Source organism: Sarcophilus harrisii, chromosome 6 (assembly GCF_902635505.1).
Source record: "Sarcophilus harrisii chromosome 6, mSarHar1.11, whole genome shotgun sequence".
NCBI lineage: Eukaryota > Metazoa > Chordata > Mammalia > Dasyuromorphia > Dasyuridae > Sarcophilus > Sarcophilus harrisii.
In genome coordinates, this window is record NC_045431.1 from 158738121 (window position 1) to 158761235 (window position 23115).

Consider the following 23115-nt stretch of genomic DNA (forward strand, 5'->3'; position numbering starts at 1 on the left):
ACAATAATTCAGAGTCTGATTCTTTTTGTACAGCAAAATAATGTTTTGGTCATGTATACTTATTGTGTATCTAAGTTATATTTTAATATATTTACCATCTACTGGTCATCCTGCCATCTAGGGGAGGGGGTGGGGGGGGTAAGAGGTGAAAAATTGGAACAAGAGGTTTGGCAATTGTTAATGCTGTAAAGTTACCCATGTATATATCCTGTAAATTAAAGGCTATTAAATAAAAAAAAAATAAAAAAAAAAAAAAACTCCATTTTCCAAGTCTAATTGCACAAATGGAAAAGGGGAGGGGAGTTAAGGTTCGCTATCCAGGGCCCAACCGAGGAAGGGGGTGTGGCTTAGTGTTTAGGGCGTAAGGTGTGTGTGTGGGGGGTTCTGAGGTGGTCCCCAAGGAGGCCTACTAGACCAAGACGTTTTAATGTCTAATAGGGTAAATAGGGACAAAATTAACATTAAAAAAATTCTGTGGGAGAATTCGGAATTTTTCAGAGCGGAAAGGGGTCCCGAGGAGATAAAGCTGGAGCGCCGCCTCTTTATTTTACAGAGAACTGAGACCCAGATTACGGGTTCTGCCGGGAGGCCACGCGTGCGCGATGGGATTCGAATCCAGTTCTGGGTTAGCCGCCGTGACAGGCCAGCACCTCGTGGGGGTGGCACAGTCGGTTGGGAGGCTTTCAGAGAGCCAGACGCGATCCCGTGAAGGGCCGCGAGCGCCACGTGCTACGCAAACTCCGAGCGCGCCATCCGCCCCGGGGGGTGTGGCCCTTTGCAAGGCCCTCCTCCCGGGAGCGACCTGCCGGGCATTTATTGGCTCCCACTCTCCGGACCGCCCTTGGGATTGGCGCAGCCCCGTTGCTCCGGGTTACTGCGGCGGCGTCGAGGGGCGCGCCCTGAGGAGGATGGGCAAGCGGTTGAGAGCCCCTCCTCCGTCTCGTGCAGGCAAACGGTCGTCTAGGCGGGCTCGAGGACGGAATCTGGGGTCTTGCGCCGGGCGCGCGCACGCGGGTCGGGGTGTGGGAGGGGCAGGGAGGGGGGGGAAGGCCGTAACCACCCGTCCTCGTTAACAACGAGGAGCCTCCATCGCCGGGGTTGGGGGAAGGAGAACGGGGAACATCCCCACCCCCACTGTTGAGTCGCTCCAGGTGCGGCCGCCAAGCCCTCCTGAGTTCCCCCGGTGATGCTGCAGGTCTCCTGGGATGGGGTGGATTTTTTCAGGTAACAGAGGAGACGCCGGGACGGGTACTGGTGGGACGGTGGGGTTGGGGTGTGAGGGCGGCCATTGAGGCAAGGGCGGGGCAGGGACCCTGTCGGGCTGGGGGGCCGCCCGCATTGCCTCCGGCCGCCCGAGGAGCGAGGGAGAGTGGTAGTAACCGGCTCCTGTAGTTCGGGGCTGCAGTGGGCGCTCGGCGGTGTGCAACGCAAACGGGGAGGGAGGGAGACGAAGGCCGGCCTTCTTGCGCGCCCCTCCCCCCGTGGAACGCAAAGCCTTTTCTGCGCACGCGTCACGGCGGGCGGAGCCTCCACCTGACCCAGGGGTAGACGAACCCCGCGGCTCCCGGGAAGAGCTGGTGGCTTAGGGATAAAATCAAACTACCATCGGCTTCATGGTGGGAGCGCTGAGCATCTGGAGACAAAGCGCCCGGTCCCCGGCCACCCTTGGGCAAAAGGGGTTTCTCGTCGTACTACCCCCCTTCTCCCAAGTCCGCAGGGTTTAATTGTCGGAGTCATTACCCTCTGAGGTTAGCGAGCTGTCGGCGTAGTTCCTGTTACCCAGTTGGTTCTTCCTATTAAAAAAAATCCTTAATAGAAATTCACTTTCTATTTCTCCACCCACCCCGTGGGTAGTCAGTAAGCCGGCTTGATGACTGCGTGAAGGGATCAGATGTCATCATTTCTTAGGTTTAGTTCGGGAATGGCGCTTGTTATCTAGTCTGGCCATCTCGTTGCGGATGGTGAAGCTTGAGCCTTCAGTTAGTGAGTGTGCACAGCCGCTCAGATCTTAGACGGGATAGATCCCTTCCAAGGCGTACTCTGTGATCTTAGAGGCTGGCATGATGCAATCATTACAGTGTGGGTGTGTATTGGTAAATACAGATGTCCAGCCTCTGAGTAAGGGCCACCTTACTCATACTGGATTCTGACATGCACTAGCAGTACCTTGGACAACTTCACTACTCCATCGTCTTGAAGCAATGTTTTTTTTTTTTTTTTTTTTGGAACAGATTTTAAATGAGGACCAGCTTCTTCATCTTCATTCGTAGAGCCAGACTTCCTCATCTAGAGTTTCCTTCATTAGTAAAATCACAGGTCCTTAACCCTCCTGCCTCCCATTATACAGAAGATAATTGATTTAAAAGTCTGTTTTGAAGCTTGGATAGATCTCATAATTTGGGCTCCTTTTTTTGCCTAAAAGAGGGGAGAAATTTCCTGAATTATTCCTCCTACCCGAAGGGCCCTTTCTGTCCTCAGTTTTCATTGCATTGTATTTTACTTTCCCCCCTCTTCTCTGCATATGCTGTATGGAGTGTCTCAAAAGACTTCTGAAACAACTAATATATTGTATATTCTCTCAGTTGGGTATGTAAACTCTTTAAGGACTTCTTTTTGTCTTTATATACTTAATAGTAAAGGGTCTTGCCACTGCACTCAAAATAACTGGAGGAGAGATCAAGGGTAACAATATTTTGCAGAGTTTTGCCTCATTGAAATCCAATTCACTGGCACCTGAAAACATCACATTGTTTTTGTCATTGGTCCTCTTTGAGAGTGAAGGATGAACAGTAACAACATCCTGTATAGAGCCTTGCACATGAAAGGCATTCAAGAGATTTGAATGGCTTCTCTTAGCTCCATTAGTAGCTTCTTAATGTCAAGAAATCAAGAATAATGCCACAAAGATAGGTGGTTTTAAGTCTTCTATTCCAGCTTACCCCTGAAAGAAGCAATCATTTCTAAGAAGTGGTAGCGAGAGTGATGTACATTCAAAGTATGGGAGCTGACTTGTGTAGATGTACAGAGGTGTGACAGATGGAAGATCACATTTAGGTAGTGATTTTTCTTGAATTTGAAAATTAGATGGGAAGCAGATTGTTTAGGATTTTAACAGGATAAGTTTGTGTTTTATAGGAAATGAGGCACAGAAGATTTTTGACCAGAGTCCAAGATGACAAATCTGACTTTTGCTTTAGGAAGAGCAAGTAAAATGGCCATTGGTTATTATTGCTACCTGACTAACCCACCTCCTTTTTCTTATGCATGTCTTAGATCACAATTTTTAAACCCACTTAAAAACTTGTTTTAAACCATTTGCAAATTTTGGTTGCTCCCAGATTAGGTCACCCTTAGGAAATTTCAGCTTAGATTCCATTCCTTCCAAGGAAAAGCTCTCTGTAGACTTTCATTTTGAAATGGCCTTTGTTCTACAGGCATGACAGAAATTTTTGAAAAGGTCTGTTGGTAAATGAAAAAAGATAAGCCACTTAGAAGAAAATTAGTTTTGCATGTGAAGGCTTGTTTCTTTCACATACAAATCCCCTGTATTGATATTAACATCTCTTGTAAATATTTAGTAATTCTGGTATATATTGTATACTTTTTTGTTTCACATCCAAATTTCTGTATTGACATTGACATCTCAAACTCCTGTAAATATTTAGTAGATCTGATTTATATGCTGCAGAAAATCCAGTCCTGTTGAGTATGCTTTTGTCCTTCGTTTTGAAGAGGATCAGTAGCATCATTAGGGTGAGGTCTTGACTCTTGAGTAGATTGAATTTAAGTGAAGCAGAGTTGCACCAAAATTTTCAACCTCACTCTCTCTTCCAGAGTCAGAAGTCTAATGGCAAGACAAAAGTCAGGACAGCTGGTGATGATTTGGAACACAGTGGATGTCCTTGGCATTTTTTGATGTTTGACCGAGTTCTAAGACTTCCAAAATGCCTGCTTCAGCTGCCTTCATGGCCATTATAATAATTGTTTTCATCCCCTTATTCCACTGGTTGAAGTCTTTACGTGCTTGGGATAGACTCCCCCTAACTCAGTGATGGTTTTGAGGCCTGATGGTCACCCTCAGCCTGATTTAGCCCATCTGCTGAGATGGTTTTTCCAGGGTGTGACTGCTGTCACACTACTGTGTGCACACAGCTGTGCATGCTACCTCTTGTTGGAGCCACAGGTGAGAGGGTGACAGCAGAGGTGGATGAGTAACCCTGAAAAGAGCCCTGGAGGCCCTCACTCCAAGCTGCTAGTCCTCCCTGAACGCCCCATACACTTCATACAAACAAGAGGCAGCTAGGTGGCAGAGTGGGTAGAGCGCCACTCCTGGAGTCAGGAAGAGTCATTATCTTGGAGTCCAAATCTGACCTCAGACATTTACTACCTGTGTGACCTTGGGCAAGTTATTTAACTCTTGTTTGTCTCAGTTTCCTCATCTATAAAATAAGTTGGAGAAGGAAATTGTAAATCACCATTTGCCAGGAAAACTCTAAAAAAGGGCCATGAAGAATTGGATATGACTGAACAACAATAACAACAGTCACAGGTCCCCTTCTTAGTTCACCTAGGATCTCTGACCAGGAACTGGGTCATGAGTGATATCTGCTTGTTGATCTCTTTTCCTGAGTCTTGCAGGAATTTCTCAGGACTTCTACCTTTCAATCTCATTTCAGTCTCATTGTTGAAAAGTTTTTTGTGTTGCAAGTGTGGCCAGCCTTCAGCATGGATAAACTTAACCTGACTTGAGTTTTCTGGTTCACAATGTCTTACTGTTGAACATGTACATATTGTGCAAAGCCATTAATGGATTATTTGTTAACATCTTTGAATTTTCAGATTCCTGTAGATCAGGTCCAGAGCTATGAAAAGATCACAGTTCCTAAGGTAGCAAGGACCTCTTAGACCATTCACTCTTGCTTGAACAACAGTCCTCTTGTGAATGGTGATCTACCTTTTTTGAAGACCTCTAGTGAGAGAACACTGCTTCCTGAAGCAGCCTGCTCCTGACATCAAAGCTCAATCTGCCTCTGTAACTTCTACACATGAATCTCACCTTTGGGTAGAATCAGAAAAAAATCAACTGACTCTGTCTTCCCCCTGCTTGTTACTCAAATCATTTAAGACAATGACTGTATCCCACTTGGGGTTTCTTTTTGCTAAACATTTTTTCCTTCATCTCCTCATGATCTTGGGCATGATCTTGGGGTACTTAGCTTTTCTGTGGACATTCTATAAATTGTCAACATCCAGGAGGTTCCCAACTCTGAACATAGTTTTCTAGAGATAGTTTAACCTGGGTAGAATACGTAAATCAAGGTGATCACCTCTAATCCTGAACCCTACGCCTGCCTTAGTGCAATTTAAAATGGAAGGTGGTTTTTGTCTGCTGTATCACATTGTCTACTCATTAAATTTGTACTCCTCCAAGCCTTGTATTTGTGAAGTTGAGTTTTTTGAACACATTTATGTACATTATCATTAGTACTGTTATAATTGCTCTTTGAATAATATTTAAAGAACTTGGTAATTCTATTATTTCATTTGATCCTCACAATAATGAGGATGACTTTTATACTCATTTTTCAGATGAATAGGACTCAGTGACTTCCCAGGGTCATATAGTTGGTGTCTGAAATGAGATTTAAATTTATTGCCTCCAATAACTGCATCCAGTTAGTAATACATGAAGATGAGTGTTAAATCTGATAAGATCTTTTAAATCCTGACTCTAGTTCAGTATTCTAATTTATACTTCATATCTTGGTGGTGTTTATATACTTGATAAACATGCCATTTATTCTTTAATTTAAGACTGTTGGAATAAGAAAAACCTAAGCACTGAGCTTGAAGTCAGAAAGACCTGAGTTCTAACAAGGCCGCCTACTAATCTGGCCCTATACTAATTATGTGACTCTGGGCAAGTCATTTCCTTTGCCTTAATGCATAGGAGAAGGAAATGGTAAAACACTCCAGTATCTTGCTGAGAAAAACCCAGGAATGGTATGGTCCATGGAACCATGAAGAGATGGACTTGACTCAACAACAGTATTAGAAATGTTTACTAGCCTAGGTCCACGTCCAATTTTCTGGAGCACTCCACTAGTGACTTTTTACCTTGTCTTTGAGCCATCATACCCTTTACATTAATCTGGCCATTAAGCTGTTCTCCATGTGCCTAACTGGGTTATTAACTAACAAAATACACTCTTGTCACTGAGAAAATTTTGAGCAGCAGCCCCCACTATAGGTATATTTATTTACAAATTATACTATCCTAATAGTATACTATTAGGATATCCTAATATATACATTATAGAATATATAAAGAGAATTTAAAAGATATGATAAAAATGAAATAAATGTTTTTAAAATAAATTTTATTTTATGAAAGATACAAAACCTCTTGAAAGATAGAAAATCCCTAGTTATTCTCACTAAAATATAACTACTAATGTTTTTCAGAGCAATGTAATTAAGTATGTTTTAATTATTTTTGAAAGTGTAGTATTTTTGTAGTGTAGTAGTTTAGAGATTTAGTTTACATTTTTTATAAATTGGTTCTTGATTTTAATGGCTGTCATAGCAGAAAATAAAAATTTGAGATTTAAGTTCCAATTGGAAAAAATATCATTGGAGATACTTAAGTCATGATATCAATTTTTCAATCTCTTCTACCAATGGTGCAGATATTTTTGGTCAGATTTGGCAAGTACATTTTCAACTTCCCTGATGTCAATAAATTGCTCTTATAAGTTAATTCAGGATGTTCCATTTATATTTTTAACAAATGAATTCTTAATCCACCGAAACTTGTTTGGACAGTTTTTAAATAGCAAATTGTTTTTCCAGGTTGCTCACCTTCCAGCTTCATATCATACTTTTGAATTCTATACCTACTTGGAACTGGCATTCCTACTCAAGTCTCCTGGACTTTTTAACTAAAGGGCAGTACTGGGCTTGGAGTCAGGAGCACCTGGGTTCAGATTTGTTCTCAGTCACTGTGTGACCGGGGCAAGTCATTTAGCCCTGTTTGCCTTAATTTCCTCATCTGTAAAATAAGCTGGAGAAGAAAATGGCAAACTACTCCAGTATCTTTGCCCTAATTGGGATCTTGAATGAACAACATCATCATGAAGACTAATCCCTTCCTAACCTACCACACTGGCCATTCTCATGCTAATAACTTACTTCAGCCTATACCTCCAGTCTGGGAGGCCTGTGGGCTTCCAGTTTTGATTTAAAAAAAAAAATCATCACAAATAGCCAAGCCCCCCCACATTGCTGTTGCTCTGTGGCAGTCTTTATGCTTTTCTTTATCCTTATCCTTATCCTTTATCTTTATCCTTTATTCTTAACAGCTATGAGGGTGATGACACTCATGACCTCGGCCCTCACAAATGGTTCCAAAAACCTCTTCCCTTTCCATTCTTGGGTCTGGGAATGGACCACACTGCCATTCCTGGAAAGTACATGTCAGTTACATTATGTCATCATCCCTGTGGTATTCCTGATTATAAAACCCCTCCCTGCCCACCGCTATCTTCCCCTATTGGAATGTAGTCTTCTTGAGGGTAGCATCTGCCTTCATTTTTGTATTTGTGTGGCTGGTACTAGCACCGAATATATTTAATAAGTGTTTAATAAATACTTGTGAATTAAGTATACAAAGATGAGAATTTTCATAGGAGCATATGTTTTTGACAACAAAAAAACTGGTTTTTAAAATATCTCCTCATGGTGGCTTTTTTGAACTCAGCTAGTATCTCATAGTATATGCTTGATTGAGGTTTGTTGATAATGACAACAGCTGTACATTCATATTTAAAGATTTCCTTGCTCATTTTGAATTTTTTTTTGATGAATTCAGATCTGATTAGTCATTGTCTTTATAATTTGGTTGGTGAACTCATTTTAGGATTAGAATTGTTGGCTTTGTTCTGTTTTGTTGTTTACTTATGTTAACATTAATATCTTTAATTCAAGGCTTTTTTTTGCAGAACCTTTTAAGGATGTTTGTTCATTTTGGGAAGGTTACTTTAATTAAAAGTAGATATCTGTAAATCTTATTTAATTGGGTGTACATAAATTGTATTATATAACAATATGCTGAAAGCAAATGTTTAAATAGTGGAATTCCAACTTTTCCCTCAGCATATCTTCCCTCAGCATATGTGACATATGCTTATATGAAATATGGATACAATAATATTAGTAGAGGTTTATTTTTAAAATTCTTAGAATTTAGAAAATGGATATAAGTTCTAATGTTTTTATTTTGTACCTTAAGGTATCCTTTTGCATACCACAGTTTAGATACCACAGGTTTGACTCATACTTGCCCATCTTTTCCACTAGAATGACATAAGAGAGTTTGTTAAATCTAGGTAAACTATATCTACAGTATTTCCCTGATTTCATAGTCCACTAACCTTGTTGAACATGGAAATTTAGTTGGACATGTGATCACTTCTCTTTTTTCTAGATAGTAATTTACCATCCATCCCCAGAGTCTTAGTGGCCAATAATTTGCAGACTTTGTTCTTTTCTCTTTTTTGGTAATTGAGGTGTCACTTGATAAATAATTACTTGGTAGTACCTCTTCTGTTTTCCAATATCTTTTCCTACTCACTGATAGTGACTTAATAATCATACATGTCACTTTCTTCTCTACCCTGGGATATAGTTGTCTGGGTCTGATGACTATTTCCTATATGTTAGGCTGTCTTTTCTCTCCCTTCCACCTCAAAAGATTCTTTTGTTAAGCCGAGAAAACAAGAAAAGGTAAAAGTCAAACACATAGAATAAAATGAATTTGAGAAACTGGAATATCCTTAGTTCATTCATACAAATGAAGATTTCTGGAATACCAGTCACTACTTTGCATTTGAAGAAAGGCATGTGGATGCATGCATCTTAGATAAGATAAATACTCCTGGAAACAAGAATAGTTAATAAAGTTATAATAAAGTAGCACAAAGATGCCCTGATATGGGCTCGGGACTTGAACCTGCATTTCACTTTATTGCTCTGTTACCTAAGTTAGTCCCTTAATAATCCAGTGTCTGTTGCTTTACCTGTGGCATGGGAATGATAATACTTAGAGTTGTGGAAATATAATGAGAAAATAAATATATTTTAAAACTTATTTGATAATCCAGCAAATAAATGTAAGAAAATTTTGTCATTATTGGAATCGAGTCAGTATTGATTGAACCCATTTTCAAATTAATACTCATGACAATGGAAAAAATATTGATAATGATGTCTAAAAGATTTACTTTATTTTTACAGGTGTTACTAGAATAAGTGAAAATAATCTCCAAGAATTAAGGTATTATTACTGTGCTATAATTATCTCTCACTTTAAATATACTTAGTGTCTAATAGAATTTTGAAATTATATAATTGTAAGAATTATTTTTATCAAGCATGAAGTCATTTTGTAGAATTTGTCATTTTAGAGATAAAGTACTTTATATCCTCTAGCATCATCTGTTTCTAAAATGTTCCAGCTCCAGTTCTACTTGACTTTCTTACTCCTGTGAGTCTAGAATTTCATCAGTTTGTGTACTCACTTGAATGACCCAGATCACCGCCCATCCTATATGTGAATCTCATCCATAGTTTCCTGAAGATTGACCACATGAGGCCCACTCAGTGTGCTTTAAGGGTTTTCTTTGGATTTTGTTGACATTGTGTAGATATCAGGCACATAGGTTGTCCATCAATAAATCATTCTTAGGCACCCATGATAGGGTGCTAGAGTTAAAAAAAAAAAAAAATGAGACAATACCAGCCCTCAGACAGCTTATATTTTATGGAGGAGACAGTGTATGCCCATAAAAGTATATATGAATGAATACAAGGCAATTTGGGGGAAGATGCTTTGTGGGGGATCGGCAAAGTCTTAAAAGGAGGTGGTCTCTTAGTTGAATTCTGAAGGAAATTCAGGATTTTGAGAGGCAGAGGGAGAGTACTTCAAGTTATGGTGATAACCTAGGATTTTATACCTGAAGAACAGCAAGAAGGTAAATTTGTTCCAAAGAAACTGTGAAGGGAAGGAATGCATGACAAGGTAGTTTGGAACCAGACTGTAAAAGGTTTTAGATACAAAACAAGAATTTTTGATCTTTTCAGAGAGCCACTGGATTTTGGAGAAGACCAATGGAGTTTTTGAGCAAAGAAGAGTCACAGATTGATGTTTTGGTACCTATGGAGGATGGATTGACTAGGAGGGAGTCCTGAGGCAGAGAGGCTATTAATCCAGATGAGAAGAGATAAACTGCCTGAATTCTGATCACATGACTAGTCAGAAGGGGACTATATGGGGCCTTTTGAATTTGTATTTAATGTGTCATCATGATCAAAGAATTCATTGTCCAGTGGCCAATTTAGTAAAGAAAAGCCTGTCTGTAATTTATTAGTTTGATCTTCAGAGAACAGATAGTCTTTTGCCAATACTAGTTTGATCATACCTGCCAAAACCTGTACTCTAGGCCTTTGAGCAGGTGTGATCACTTCATAGCATTATGAAGCATTAGATAAAAACTTACTGGAACAAGCAGCCTAATCAGCCTTTTGGATACAAATATCTTCTAGCCCACAATTACCTAGCAGCTTACTTACAATCCTTGTCTTTTCAGTAGTCTATAAATCAGAATTCAGCTGAAGTTATTATGTACACGTACACATACTTTTGGGGCTCACTTGTGACTGCCCTTACACTCACCCAGAGGTTCAGTTGTTGGTTGGGTTGCTAGGCTCTGCCTTGCGGCATCAGCTTTCTAACATCTCATCTAACACGAACATCTCATTAGCGCCCACTGGTGGTGTGCTTTCCAGAAGTAATTATTCAGTAGACAACAAGTACAAAGTATTATTCAGATGATGCAATAGCAGTTACAAAACAGCCTGTAAATTTGGGGCACCCTCTTAACTTTTGACATATACAGGATACATTCCAAAATATTTGATGAAATATGTTTCTGCCCTCTTCTTTAGGTCACTGCCATCTTAACAAATTATTACCTCTCTATCCTGTCATGTGTTGTAATAAAGAGGTAGCAGAGCCATACTGGATTTGCAGTATTCTGACTTGAGTTCTAGTCAGGTCCAGATCTGACATATGTTAGTTTTGTGACATTGTGCTAATGACTCAGCCTCAGAATCTGAGTTTTTCATCTATAAAATAATATAAATTATCTCATGGGAGTTGTGATAATTTTTGTATAAATATGAATTTCTATTGCCAATTTCAATTGAGTGGAATTAAATGAATAAAATTTTGCAGAATTCTTATTTTTATAACAAAGCAAATTTACCTGGGATGAAATTGTTTTTCTTAGACCACAAGCCTTACCCGTTTTTCCTATCCTGTTTCCAACTATTTAGATTGCTGATGACTTCTATTTGTTAACTCCCTTCAATGAACTCAAAGACTAGTATAAAAGAAAGGAACCTAAGTGAATTAGGACTTGTTTTGTAGGAGGTTGCCAGGCTTTGATCTTGACTATTTTACTCCTGCATTGATCCCAATCTTGTTGGCTATAGTGGTGCATAGAACCATAATGATTCTTGGGTTTCCTTGGTGCCTGAACCTGAAGATCATGTGTAGATTTAAAGCCAGGAGGGCCCTGATAAGAGTTCAATTTTCATTATAAATAAATAATAAATTAAAAAAAAATTAGGCCTAGAGAGGTCAAATAACTTTGAAGAACCTACAAGTAGTAAAGGGCATCTGGGATGTGACTCCAAATCTGTTGCTTTCCCCTTTATATACCATAAGTATCTCAAAGCACCTAATTTGATGAAATATTCAAATCAGTTTTGTATGCTGTGATACAGTATGTTACTCTATTTAATTGAAAACTTCTCTTCCATTAGAACACTGAAGTTGCCTAGCAATGCTGGCAAACATACCATTTAGAATTCTTAATGTAATATCTCTCTGCTTGCTGTTTATTTCCCAAAATGATAACTCTAAACATATTAAGGTAGAACTTGTTGAATTTAAGTTTTGACAGATTATACTTCAGTGGACAAAAGCGAAAAGTGGTGAGTGAAATAAAGGCAAATTCTTTTTAGTAACTATCTGTAGTTGATAGGTTGCCTAGTTAAATTACATTTAAAAAAAAAAAAAACTATTTTGAGGTTTGAGACCCTGATAACAAGTAACTTGATTTTTAATTTAATCTCAGCACCTCTGTATAATGCATTTTAGGTGCTTGAATCCTCAGCTTCTCTTTGGCTGAAAATTTGATGACTAACTATAGATTTTGGTTAGGTGTTCAAGATAAGTTCCCTAAGGTTAAACTGCTTGGAAGGAATAATTTTAGTATGTTCTTATTTTGTTAAAGCCCAAAGCTTATCTGATCTATGTCTCCCAACTAGCTTATCTTTTGTAAATACGTTTTCTTCAGTAAGTAAAACTTTAAATGTTTATAAGTGTGATTATACATGGAAAGCCAAATTTCTATTCATCTAAACTTGTTGAGTTAGGGGATGTTTTAGGCAAAGACAAGAATTTTTTTTTTTTGGTCTGTGCTTTTTTTAGTTTTTTTTTTTTTTTTTTTTTAATAGCCTTTTATTTACAGGATATATACATGGGTAACTTTACAGCATTAACAATTGCCTAGTTTTTTTTTTTTGGCCTAAATTAGTCATATAATTGCCAAAGTTCTTCCCATTTCCAATTAAGAGTAGGTTAAATCAGTCTGTTTTCACATATACTTATTGTTAAAATTCTGAATGTTGCATCTAGATTGGATCCCTGCCTATCTGTTTTTTAGGCACCCTGACCTTTGTTATCTTAACTTATAAATATTGGTTTAATTTAAATAATTTTTGAGTTAATTTTATTAATTCCTGTTTTGCTGATCTTGACTTTGTTATTAGCTTTTCTTTTAATGTTTGGAAATATGACCTCGTAATAGATAGAGAACTAGAAAAGAGAAGTATGCATTGCACAGAAGAATAAGTGATAGTTACTTGTTACTTGTAGCAAGTAGTCAAATCATAGAACTCTAGTACTCCTGTTGAGAGTCATTTTGGATATAAGACATCATTAAGGCTACTAAAAATGTCTATCTTGAATAAGAATTTTATTTTCTTAAATACCCAAGTGATAATAGCATACAAATATTCTAAATAACAATTGAATTTAGCTCAATAAAATAATTTAAAATCTGAAGAAAGGTCTATTCCTTTGGCTTTACTAGATTAGAGCTAATAAGGCAAACTCAAAAGACAATCCAACTCCAGGAAGAGCTTTTATCAGCATGGAAGCAAAAGGGCATGAGGCAAATCAGGAAGATGCTTCATTGAGCAGCATCAGATCAAGTGGAAGTAAGTAACCTGTATCATTAAAAACAATATTAAAAATTATGCAAGGTCAAAACCCAATTTCCATTTAAATTAAATAACATGGTAATATTACTGGGATAAGCTATAGACATATGCTGATTGTTTTGTCTAATAGTGATTGTTTTTTAAAGAAAAAAAAACAGCATTTCACATCCTATAACAGTTTGTAAAGTATTTTTCTTATCCTTTGTTGAGTTTTAAATTGTTTGCTTTATGTTTTAAAACTCAAGCAGTAAATATTTATTATGTGCCAACCATGTTCTAGGCACTATGCTAAGCACTGGAGTTATAAATAAAGAGGAAAATATAGTCCCTACCTTGAAGAGCTCACAATATAAAGGGAGATACAATAAGCAAAAATGTGCGCACATGCTATATACAGGATAAATTGGAAATAATCAAAAGAGGGAAGGCATTAGAGTTGAGATTGGAAAAGCTGCTTTATAGATGATGGGATTTTACCTGGGATTTGAAGAAAGTCAGGGAATCCAGGAGGTAAGAGATGAGGAGAGAGAGAATTTCAGGCATGGGGGACAGCAGAGAAAATGCCTGTAGTCACGAGATGGAGGGTCTTGTGAGAGGAAAGCCAGTGTTGCTGAAACAGAGTGTGTGTAAGATTGAATAATGTATAAGAAGACTGGAAAGGTAGAAGGGAGCCCAGTTATGAAAGGTTTTGAATGCCAAACAAAGGAATTTATATTTGATCCTGAAGGACTAGGACTCAGTGAAGTTTTTTGAGTGCTGATGACACATTCAGATTTGTACTTGAGAAAGATCATTTTAACACCTGAGCAAAGTAGGGACCATAGTGGGGGGAGGGACAAAATGAGATCACCCAGCAGGCTTTTGTAATGATCTAAGCATGAGGTAAGTGCTTGTGTCAGGGTGGTGACACACAGGAGAAGAAGGGAGAATATTGGAGAGATGTTAAAAGATAAACTTAAGAGGCCTTGGTGGGAGATTGGATAAATAAGCATTGGGAAAGAGTGAGGAGTTGAGAATAACAGATTGCAAGCCAGAAGTACTTGGGAGGATGATTGTGTCCTTGATACTAATGAGAAGATAAGGAATGGGGAGAAGGTTTAGAGAGAGAGATAATGAATTCATTTTTGGATTTGCTGAGTTTAAGATACCATTAGGATGTCCAGTTCAAATTGTCCAAAAGGCAGGTAGAAATGTGCTACTGGAGATCAGTAGGGTTGACTGAGTAGATTTGAGACTCCTCAAGCATAGAGATAATTGAATCATTAGAGTTAGTGAGATTACCAAATAAAACAATGTATAGAGGGAGAAGAGAAGAGAATCCAGAACAGAGCCCGGGGGGATCCCCCACAGTTTGTGGGTATGATATAGGCAAAGATTCAGCACAAAAAAGACTAAGGAGTAGTTACATAGTAAAGAGGCACTTGAGAGAGAGCAGCATCCTAAAAACCTAGAGAAAAGAGAATGTCTTGGAGAAGGAAGGTTTAGAGGCATTCTAAATTCCTTCTAAACTGAAAATGAGTCAAAAACTAGGATGGTCAAAATGACAGTGAAAGATTTAAGATTGCAAAGAAGTTAATGATATTTACTTTGGATGAACAGAAATCTTTAGATAATAAAAAAGTTAACTAAAAAAAATGAAAGATGAAAACTTCAAAAGATATATCTTGACTTTTTACAAAGGTAAAGATAAATTAATCTTTCGTCTCACTATTTCACTACCATTATGTTGGAAAGTACTGATTTCTTATTAATGGGGGGGGACTTTTTTTTTGTAGGATGTTTAATTCATTGATATTTACGTTTATGGTTGTTAATTTTGTATTCTGCTCCATTTATTTCTCTTATAGAATACCTACAATTAGTTTTGTATGCACAAGTTTGATTACAGTTTTTATGTAGCATTTTCCCCTCCAATTTTTATCTGCCATTTCAAACCAATGTTTTATATTGGTACTTTATATTTAAATAGTACTACATTGTCATATATTTAGAACTTGAAGGGCCCTTAAGAGACCATTGGGTCTGCTTCTTTATAGATGAAGAATTTTTCATTTTTTTTTCCTTTGATTCTTTGATTTTTTTCTGTCCCTTACCAGAAAAGAGTATAACAATCCTTAACCTCAACCCATGTCCTTGTCTAATATCCTAACCTGAGTCATATTCACTTGTGATATCCTTTCCCAATAAGTATTTATTTACTTTGCCCTCTTCTATTTATTTCCTCATCTCATCTATTCTGAATTCTGTTTTCCTGTTCATGGACTATATGTTTACATGTTCCTTATTTTCTCTGTCCTTCATGAAAGATAGGGCTTCTGAAAGGCAAAAGTTGAACTCTTTATTCTATCCCATTCCCAAGGTAGTATATGTATAGATATTAACCTTATCCACCTTTTCCCTTGTTTTTCTTTTTCTTTTTTTTTTTGTTGTCGTTTTGTTTTGTATTTGTGTGGCCTTCTGTTGTGCCTTACTCCTAGAAACTCCAGTTCATGAAGGAGAAAGTGTATCGTGGTGGGAGTCTCTCTGTATCCTGAGTCATGAGGCACAGCCCTACCCCCAGTCTTTACAAACATCAACAGGCCAGTATATACTACTTCTGGATCTATGTCCCCCCTTTCACCCAGGATTTTGAAACCCTTTAGGGATCCCATATGTTCCCTCTTCTTGAGGGGAGAATTCAATAGAAGCATGACTATTGCTTGAAGAAGGTGGTCTTCTAAGGTGCTCATCCCTCAAATGAAATGTGTTATGAGAGACCTCTCATCATCTTCTGCCAAATCTTGGGAATGTGCTTCAATGAAACCCATTATTTTCCCTTCTAGGGACTCACCACAATTCTTAACCTCATTCCTCCCCTGTATTTATCTGAAATGTATCTTAGTCTCTTCCCTCCTATATTCTGATTCAAATAACTTCTTTGTGTGATTGATTCTTTCCCCCCTCCTTCCTAAGAAATAATTGGTTTATAATTGTAGGCAAATATGTTATTTTATAGAATATTAATTGAAGTATTTTTCCTTCCTTTCTTCTGACTCTTTAAAGTCTCTCTAAGATTCTTTTTTTTTTGTCGATTCTTTTTTTTTTTTTGACGATTTCTTTTTTTAACCATTGATTAAAATAATCTTAACATCAATGTTTTTTTTTAATTAATGACTTTATCTTGCCTAAGAAACACCAGACAATTGATTACCTTACTTAGACTATTCTTGATAATTGTATTTACCTATTTTTCTTTTGTTTTTCATGTTTTAAGGGTTTGTAAATTGAATGTTATACTCACCTCTGGTTTCTTTCAGAGGACTGTCTCAGATGGTTTTATTATTGAAAATCTATTTTTGATGTTTAGGTTCAGTTTTGCAGGATTTTATTTTGTGGTATGTTCCAATTTCTTTCCACTTTTTTCCCATATCATTTTCCAATCTTTTCTTTGTTTTCTCATAGATGTGGAGTATTTGAATTGTCTTCCCATTTGCAAAATTTGGTATGGAAATTTTAAACTTCAATTACATTTGACCATGGAGTTTTGTGTCTGTTGGTAGTTTGTATATTCTGCCAATCAGTACTAGCTGTTTTCTAAACTAATAGGCAATTTGCTTGTATGATTTCCTGCAGTTTAATTTTAAGGCATTTAAAATTTACATTGTTTTTTTTGGAAACCTAAGATCCTTCTATTTTCTGTATACACCCAGTATTTGAGGTCCATAACCTTAACTTGCATTCAGTATATATGTTCTTTCAGAATTGTATTTGTTCCTGTTTAGTCAACTTCTCAGTATTTTTGATTCTAAAATCTTTTTTTTTTTTTTCCCCCAGAGGCTCTCTTATTTTGGAATCTTTTCTATTATGTATTCAAGTTATTTACTCTTTTATTTGTATTGCTTTTTCTTTCAGATTTTTGATTTATGAGCTAATTTTGATTTCTTCATTTGAAAAGAAATTTTGAATTTGCCCAAAGAGCTAGAAAACTGTGTATATCCTTTGACCCAATAATACCATGATTTGATCTGTTTTCCAAGGTGATCAAGGAAGAAGAAATGACCTCATGTATTCTAAAATATTAATAGTAGCTTTCTTTATGGAAATTGAGGTGATGTCCCATCAGTTAGGGAATGGCTAAACAAATTGTGATATATGATAATGATAAAATATTACTGTGCTATAAGAAAAGATGAGCAGGTTGCTTTTAGAACAAATATGGAAAGACATTCGTGAAATAATGCAGAGTGAAACACACAGAATCAAGACAAATAAATATATAGTAAAGTAATATTGTTTGAAGAGTAATTGTGAATGACTTAAATTACTCTTGAGTAATATGATCATTCAAATCAACCATGAAGGACCTTCTACCTTCAGAGAAAGAACTGATATATGGATTATATGATTCCATATATTTATTTTATATTTGGCTTTTTCTAATGTTGGTTTGGGAGGGGAAAAGAGAGGCAACTGAGAAGTCAAAATGTAACAAAAATAAATTTGAAAAAGTGTCATTTCTCTTTCTAACAATTCTGAAATTTCTTATTGCTGTTCCATTATGTCTAAGAAATTTGTAGTGTTTATTGTCTTGTTCTCTTTTATTTTGGCAGTTTTTGTTTGGTTTCCATTGAAGCATAAAATTTTATTGCATTATGGACTTTTCTAGAATATTCATTTTTCCTTTTTTTCTTCAAGTCTCACTATTGATTCTTGTTTGGGAGCTGCATTTATACATTGTTTTTTTCTCTTAACATTTTCATCTCAGCTTTTTTTTTTTTTTTTTTTTTTTTTTTTCATTTTATTAGTTTGCATCAGACTTCTCAATTATTTGACTCCTCTCCTTTCAGTGCTTGGGCCTCTTTTCTCCTGTGCAGAGCATTGAGGCTAAGGAGTTTCAGTTTCTGCAAGTTAGAATATGTGAGGACCAGTCTTTATAAAGTCTAGTAGTAGAAATGATCACAGCTGGTGTGTAGATCACTTTTGTTTGGATGCTAAAGATAAAGTCCTTTTGTTCTCATTTGCTCAGAATTCATGAGCCTTTTCCTCTCCTTCCTTGTTGGCTGGACAAAAGTGGAGGTTGTTTCTCTTTTCCTCTGATTATCAGTGTTTTAATTATTATGAATTGACATATGTCTTGTTGCTTTGAGGTCTTTGAAATAGCTACATGACCATCTTGCTAGTGATGTGATGTCTTCATTAGGAAGCCCTGAGGCCATCTGATTCAAACACGAGGCACACTCCATGCCACAGCAGCGGTTGGGTCAGAGTCAGTGCCCTGAGCCACATAGCAGTAACAGAGTGGAGTGAAGTGAGAAATGGGGGGCAGGGAAGGGGAGAGTTGTTCCTCATGGATGGAGAGAGGCCCCTAGAGAAGGTTCTTGGGAAAGTTGGTTTGAATTGAATTCTAAAGAACACCTGCTGTCTGAGGCCAGATTGGAGTCAGGAGAGGAGCCATGTTTGTGAATTAGTTGGCCTCAGGGCTTTACAATAAAGACATCACCTGGTTGTCGATATGTATGTTGTGGAGTTTCAGAGACCTCAAAACAAGAAGGGAGAGAGGGGAGAAGGCATCCTCGGGAAAGGAAAATACTAGGTGGACACATTGTTAGTTACTGAGAGCACATGAGGTGTTTGGGGGGATGAAGGTGTTTGTTGGTATTTGGAGTGCCCAGAGGAAGAAAATAGCATGAAATAAATAGCAATAAAGCTAAAACATCAATAGGAACCCTATTGTAGAGACCCTTGAATGCCCACTAAGGGAGGCTGGACTTTCTCAAAAGTTATTGGAAATTTTAAGCAGAGGAATGAAATGACCAGGGCTAAGTAAGAAAAATTATCATAGCAGGATATAGAAAAATAGAGGACAGATTTGGGGGGGGGTGATAGATGGATAGAGTGCCAGACTTGAAGCCATAAGACTCATCTTCCTGAGTTCAAATCTGGCTTCAGAGTATGATCAAGTCATTTAACTCTGTTAGATTTAGTTTCTTTATCTGTCAAATGAGCTGTAAAAGGAAATGGCAAACCACTCCAGTATCTTTATCAAGAAAACCTCACATGGGGTCACAGAGTCAGGCATTACTGAAATATGAAGCACAGATTGGAAAGAAAAAGAGGGTAGAAATGGGGAGATGTTAGGAGGCTATGGGAGTAGCTCAGGACCTGGCAAGGAGAGAAAATAGAACAGTCCTGGAAACTTCCCAAAGGCAGGGGATGCTTCCTCTTTGTCTTTGTAACTTCATTGTCTAGTACATAGTAGGTGCCTTATCAAGGTTTTTTAAATGATCATTCATTTAAGCTGCAGAGAAGTCAAGGAAGATAAGAATTGGGGAAAGGCCATAAATTAGGAGATCATTTGTAATCTTAGAACCCCTTCTGTAGAAGGATAAAGGGTGGATACCTACTTATAGGAGATTAAGGAGAAGGTAGATAGGAAAGAGAGAGACTGAGAGCCATCCAATATAAGATTTTTCAAGAAATTTAGCAGTGAGATTTACTAGTTGTTGGATGCGGTCAAAATGCAAGAAAATCTTTTTTATATATTTAAGCTTTGAGAAAGCCTGAACATCAATGGAAGTTGAGAAAAGGAATGTTGTAATAGGGACAAGATTAAAGATACCTGAGAGAGAGGGGATGATTACTACACTCAGATTGATAGGCAGAACTAGAAAATTGAGAGGAGGACTAGATAAAGCAAGTAGTGGAGATTCATTTGTGACCTGAGGAGAGAGAGGAGTGCTATGACATTAAGACATTTGGAGGAATCTTAAAAGGGGAAAGCTAGAGGCTCTCCAGAAGCCTCCATATTCTCAGCGAAGTAATAGAATAGGCCATGTGCTCTTTGTGAAAGACAAAAGAAAAAGGTTGGAGTACAGCTGTGGGGAATAAGATCTAACAAAGAAACAGTGGTAAGATTGTCTAACAGTTTTAAGGGTCCAACTGAGATTCTTTTATATATGACTGTATAGGAGAGGTCCAAATGATGTCTGGGGACAAGAAATTCTAGAATAGTAAATAAATACTAAACTGTCAAAGCTAAAGCCATGTTTGAAGGCAAGGAAGATAGAGAGAATTAGGGGAGAATTAGGAATTTGTGGAAGATGAAGAGATTTTTATATAAGAGAAAATGGGAAATAGAAGGGGTTGTATTAAGAGTAGCATTTCAAAATTCTAGTTCTTGGAGATGCCTTAATTCTAGAACTACTGAAGTCCCAGATGGGATTAAATCAGTGTATGATTAAAGGAGGAGAAAGAAATAGTGGAATTGAGGAAAGTAATGAATTGTATAGTCAGCCTGGGGAAGGATGCTAATAGAAACATAACATTTTGGAAGATAATGGTAGGGATCACAGATGGAGAAGAAAACAGTTGCATTCTGAAGTTATTTGAAAGTTACAAGGATAACCTGGAAGTCAGTAAATGTTAGCAGTAAGGATGGCGAGATGGTAGTGCAAGCAGATTTCATGGTTCACAAAAGAGGCCACTGAAGGATTGTGGGAGAGAAGTCTTCGAATCAGCAAAAGAAAGTAAAGATTAGGTCATCATCCCTTTTGGCCCCACATAAGTATTTTCTGATCCCCTGCCTCCCAGGGTAGTAGTGCTCTTCCTCCTCTTCCTCCTGATGTGTATTTATTTGTATATGTTTTATATTTATCAGCATACACACCATTTCCCTCAGTAGAACTTATGGTTTCTGAGGGCAGAGACTTTTATTTTTGTCTTTGTATCCCCAAGACTTAGGACAATGGCTGGAAAGTAGTTGTCATTTAATAAATGCTTACTTGCTTGTTGAATGAAAAATGGATGGGGAAAGTTATTAACAATGGAAAAGAAGGTAAAGTATGATATCTGTCATAAATGTGATCAAGGGTCTGAAACCCCCCCAAAAGAAAAAGTGAGTGAAGGAGTGTTTATTACGTTCTTGCAGGAAGCAGAGGGGTCCTTATGGTGGAGGAGCTCTTTGGTACAGAAGCCAGTGCATGCTTAGTGCATGCTTATGTTAATCAAACCCTTCCCATGTGCTACATAGTCTCCTGCCATTTCCTGATTGGTCAGTTTTCTGCTGACTAGTAGTATTTCCTTCCCTGCCTTCTTCATGTCCTCCTAGATATGTTCTCCCTCCTTTGTCATGCATCCCATGTGCAAAGATGTGGAAAACTATTCCTCTGGGGTGTGTTGGTTAAAATGCAATTAGCCTATTATGCTTATTTCTCATTTGCCTTTACCAGGTCATTGATCCCAACTAGTTTGAGCTGGATCAAGGTCTGTGATAAGACTGTGGTTGGTTGAGAAGGGTACAGGAATTAATTTCTGATTGGTTGGATCTGCCCGTTGAGCAACTTTGTTGACTATTAATAATTATAATTCTCAGAATTTTAGCTCTTTTTGGAAAACATATTTTTGTTATCCTTATCCTGGGGCCCATCTACCATAATTTCTTCCCTTTTCTTCTAATATGAACTTGGTTTCCACATTTTACTTTACTTGGTTCCAAATTTCCTTCATATCATCTCAGGATGAATTCAAAATTTCCTTAGATATCATTTTCACATTCCCAGAATCTTGTACTTATATTCCAAAAAGTGTTACCTTTCTTATTGATGTTTCAATCAATCTTTGTACCAAACCCTTTATACAGGATCCAATACAAAACTCAGCTGCTGTAAGTATTCCAGTTGCCACTGTTAGGGCGGTTAGAGTGGACACCACTATTTCTTTCCAACCCCAAAATTGGGTTCTCTGTTTCTATATTCTCAGCTAATTCTTTGGCTAATACAGTTAAACCTTGAAGTGCTTTAGTAATGGTTCCATCAGAAGCAGTATTGTTTGGTGCAATATACCCCTTCTGGTAGCATTTTGCGTACACCACCTTGCTCTCAACTAAAGTCATATCTAATGCTAACCTATTTTCCCAAACTATTCTGCTGGTTGCATCTAATTGACTAATTATACCCTTGACTGTATCAAGCTTTATTGATTTTATTAGATATGGTTGATCCATTCCACAGTCTTACTGATGGTTAACCACCAAAAGAGGAGGGATTTAAATCCTGCTGTTACTTGGTTCCTTGCTTTGAACTCATTGGACATCCCATATGGAACTCCAATAGCATCTAAATAGATTCTGTCATCAAATGAACCATGGGGACTTTCAACTTCCCTTTTTCATCTCTTATTCCTTTGACCGTCCTCATGTGGGTCACTGGGATCTGATATGCTAAGGTGAATGGGACAGCCAATAGTATCAGTACACAAGTACCTGTTCCATCTGGAGAGAGAGTTGTTTGGAGTGTTTTTCCCCACAGAGCCACCATAAATCTGACCTGGGAGTAATCATTTTCTATAAGTTGTCACTGCTATCTACAGTCATATTCCACTGCTAAGTGCAGAAAGCATTCTGCTTTGGTCCCAAAGTCCTCACTGTCTTGAATGGCAGACAGAATGATTGCCAATCCCAGAGATAATGGTAGGAATATCCTTACTGGTACCTACTTGGACCAGTGGAAATGGAAGGGAGAGTGTAGTACAATTTTTTGCAGTGCTGTTGGGGAATATAGCCATACCATGGATTTAAATTCAGTCTCATGACCTTCAGTCCTAAGAGAAATAGGGTCTACCTGAAACATAAGCATAATCGACTCTTATTTAGGTTTCTAACAATATATTTGACCTATTCCATCCAGGTATTAGTGTCCCTGTATCCTATCTATTTCTATTGTCTTTTGAGTATTATTTCTACTACCTTTGGGGTCATTTATAGGAGTGATTTTTACATCTAGCATTTCT

At 37.7% G+C, this 23115-nt stretch overlaps 1 protein-coding gene across 11 annotated transcripts in view; it reads left to right on the top strand.

Moving 5' to 3' along the window:
- Positions 1–1023: 1023 nt before the first annotated feature.
- Positions 1024–23115, top strand: part of CCDC158 (coiled-coil domain containing 158) — a 124388-nt gene continuing 102296 nt past the window's right edge. For 4 of the 11 annotated variants that reach the window (XM_031942887.1, XM_031942883.1, XM_031942884.1 and 1 more), the window contains exons 1-5: positions 1027–1224; positions 9295–9334; positions 10141–10209; positions 13221–13347; positions 15828–15929. In XM_031942887.1, the coding sequence (XP_031798747.1) occupies positions 10168–10209; positions 13221–13347; positions 15828–15929 (271 nt within the window). In that variant the 5' untranslated portion in view covers positions 1027–1224; positions 9295–9334; positions 10141–10167. Of the gene's footprint in view, positions 1225–9294; positions 9335–10140; positions 10210–11311; positions 12058–13220; positions 13348–15827; positions 15930–23115 lie in introns of those variants that run through there. The other 7 variants (XM_031942891.1, XM_031942892.1, XM_031942882.1 and 4 more) reach the window with 6 other exon arrangements.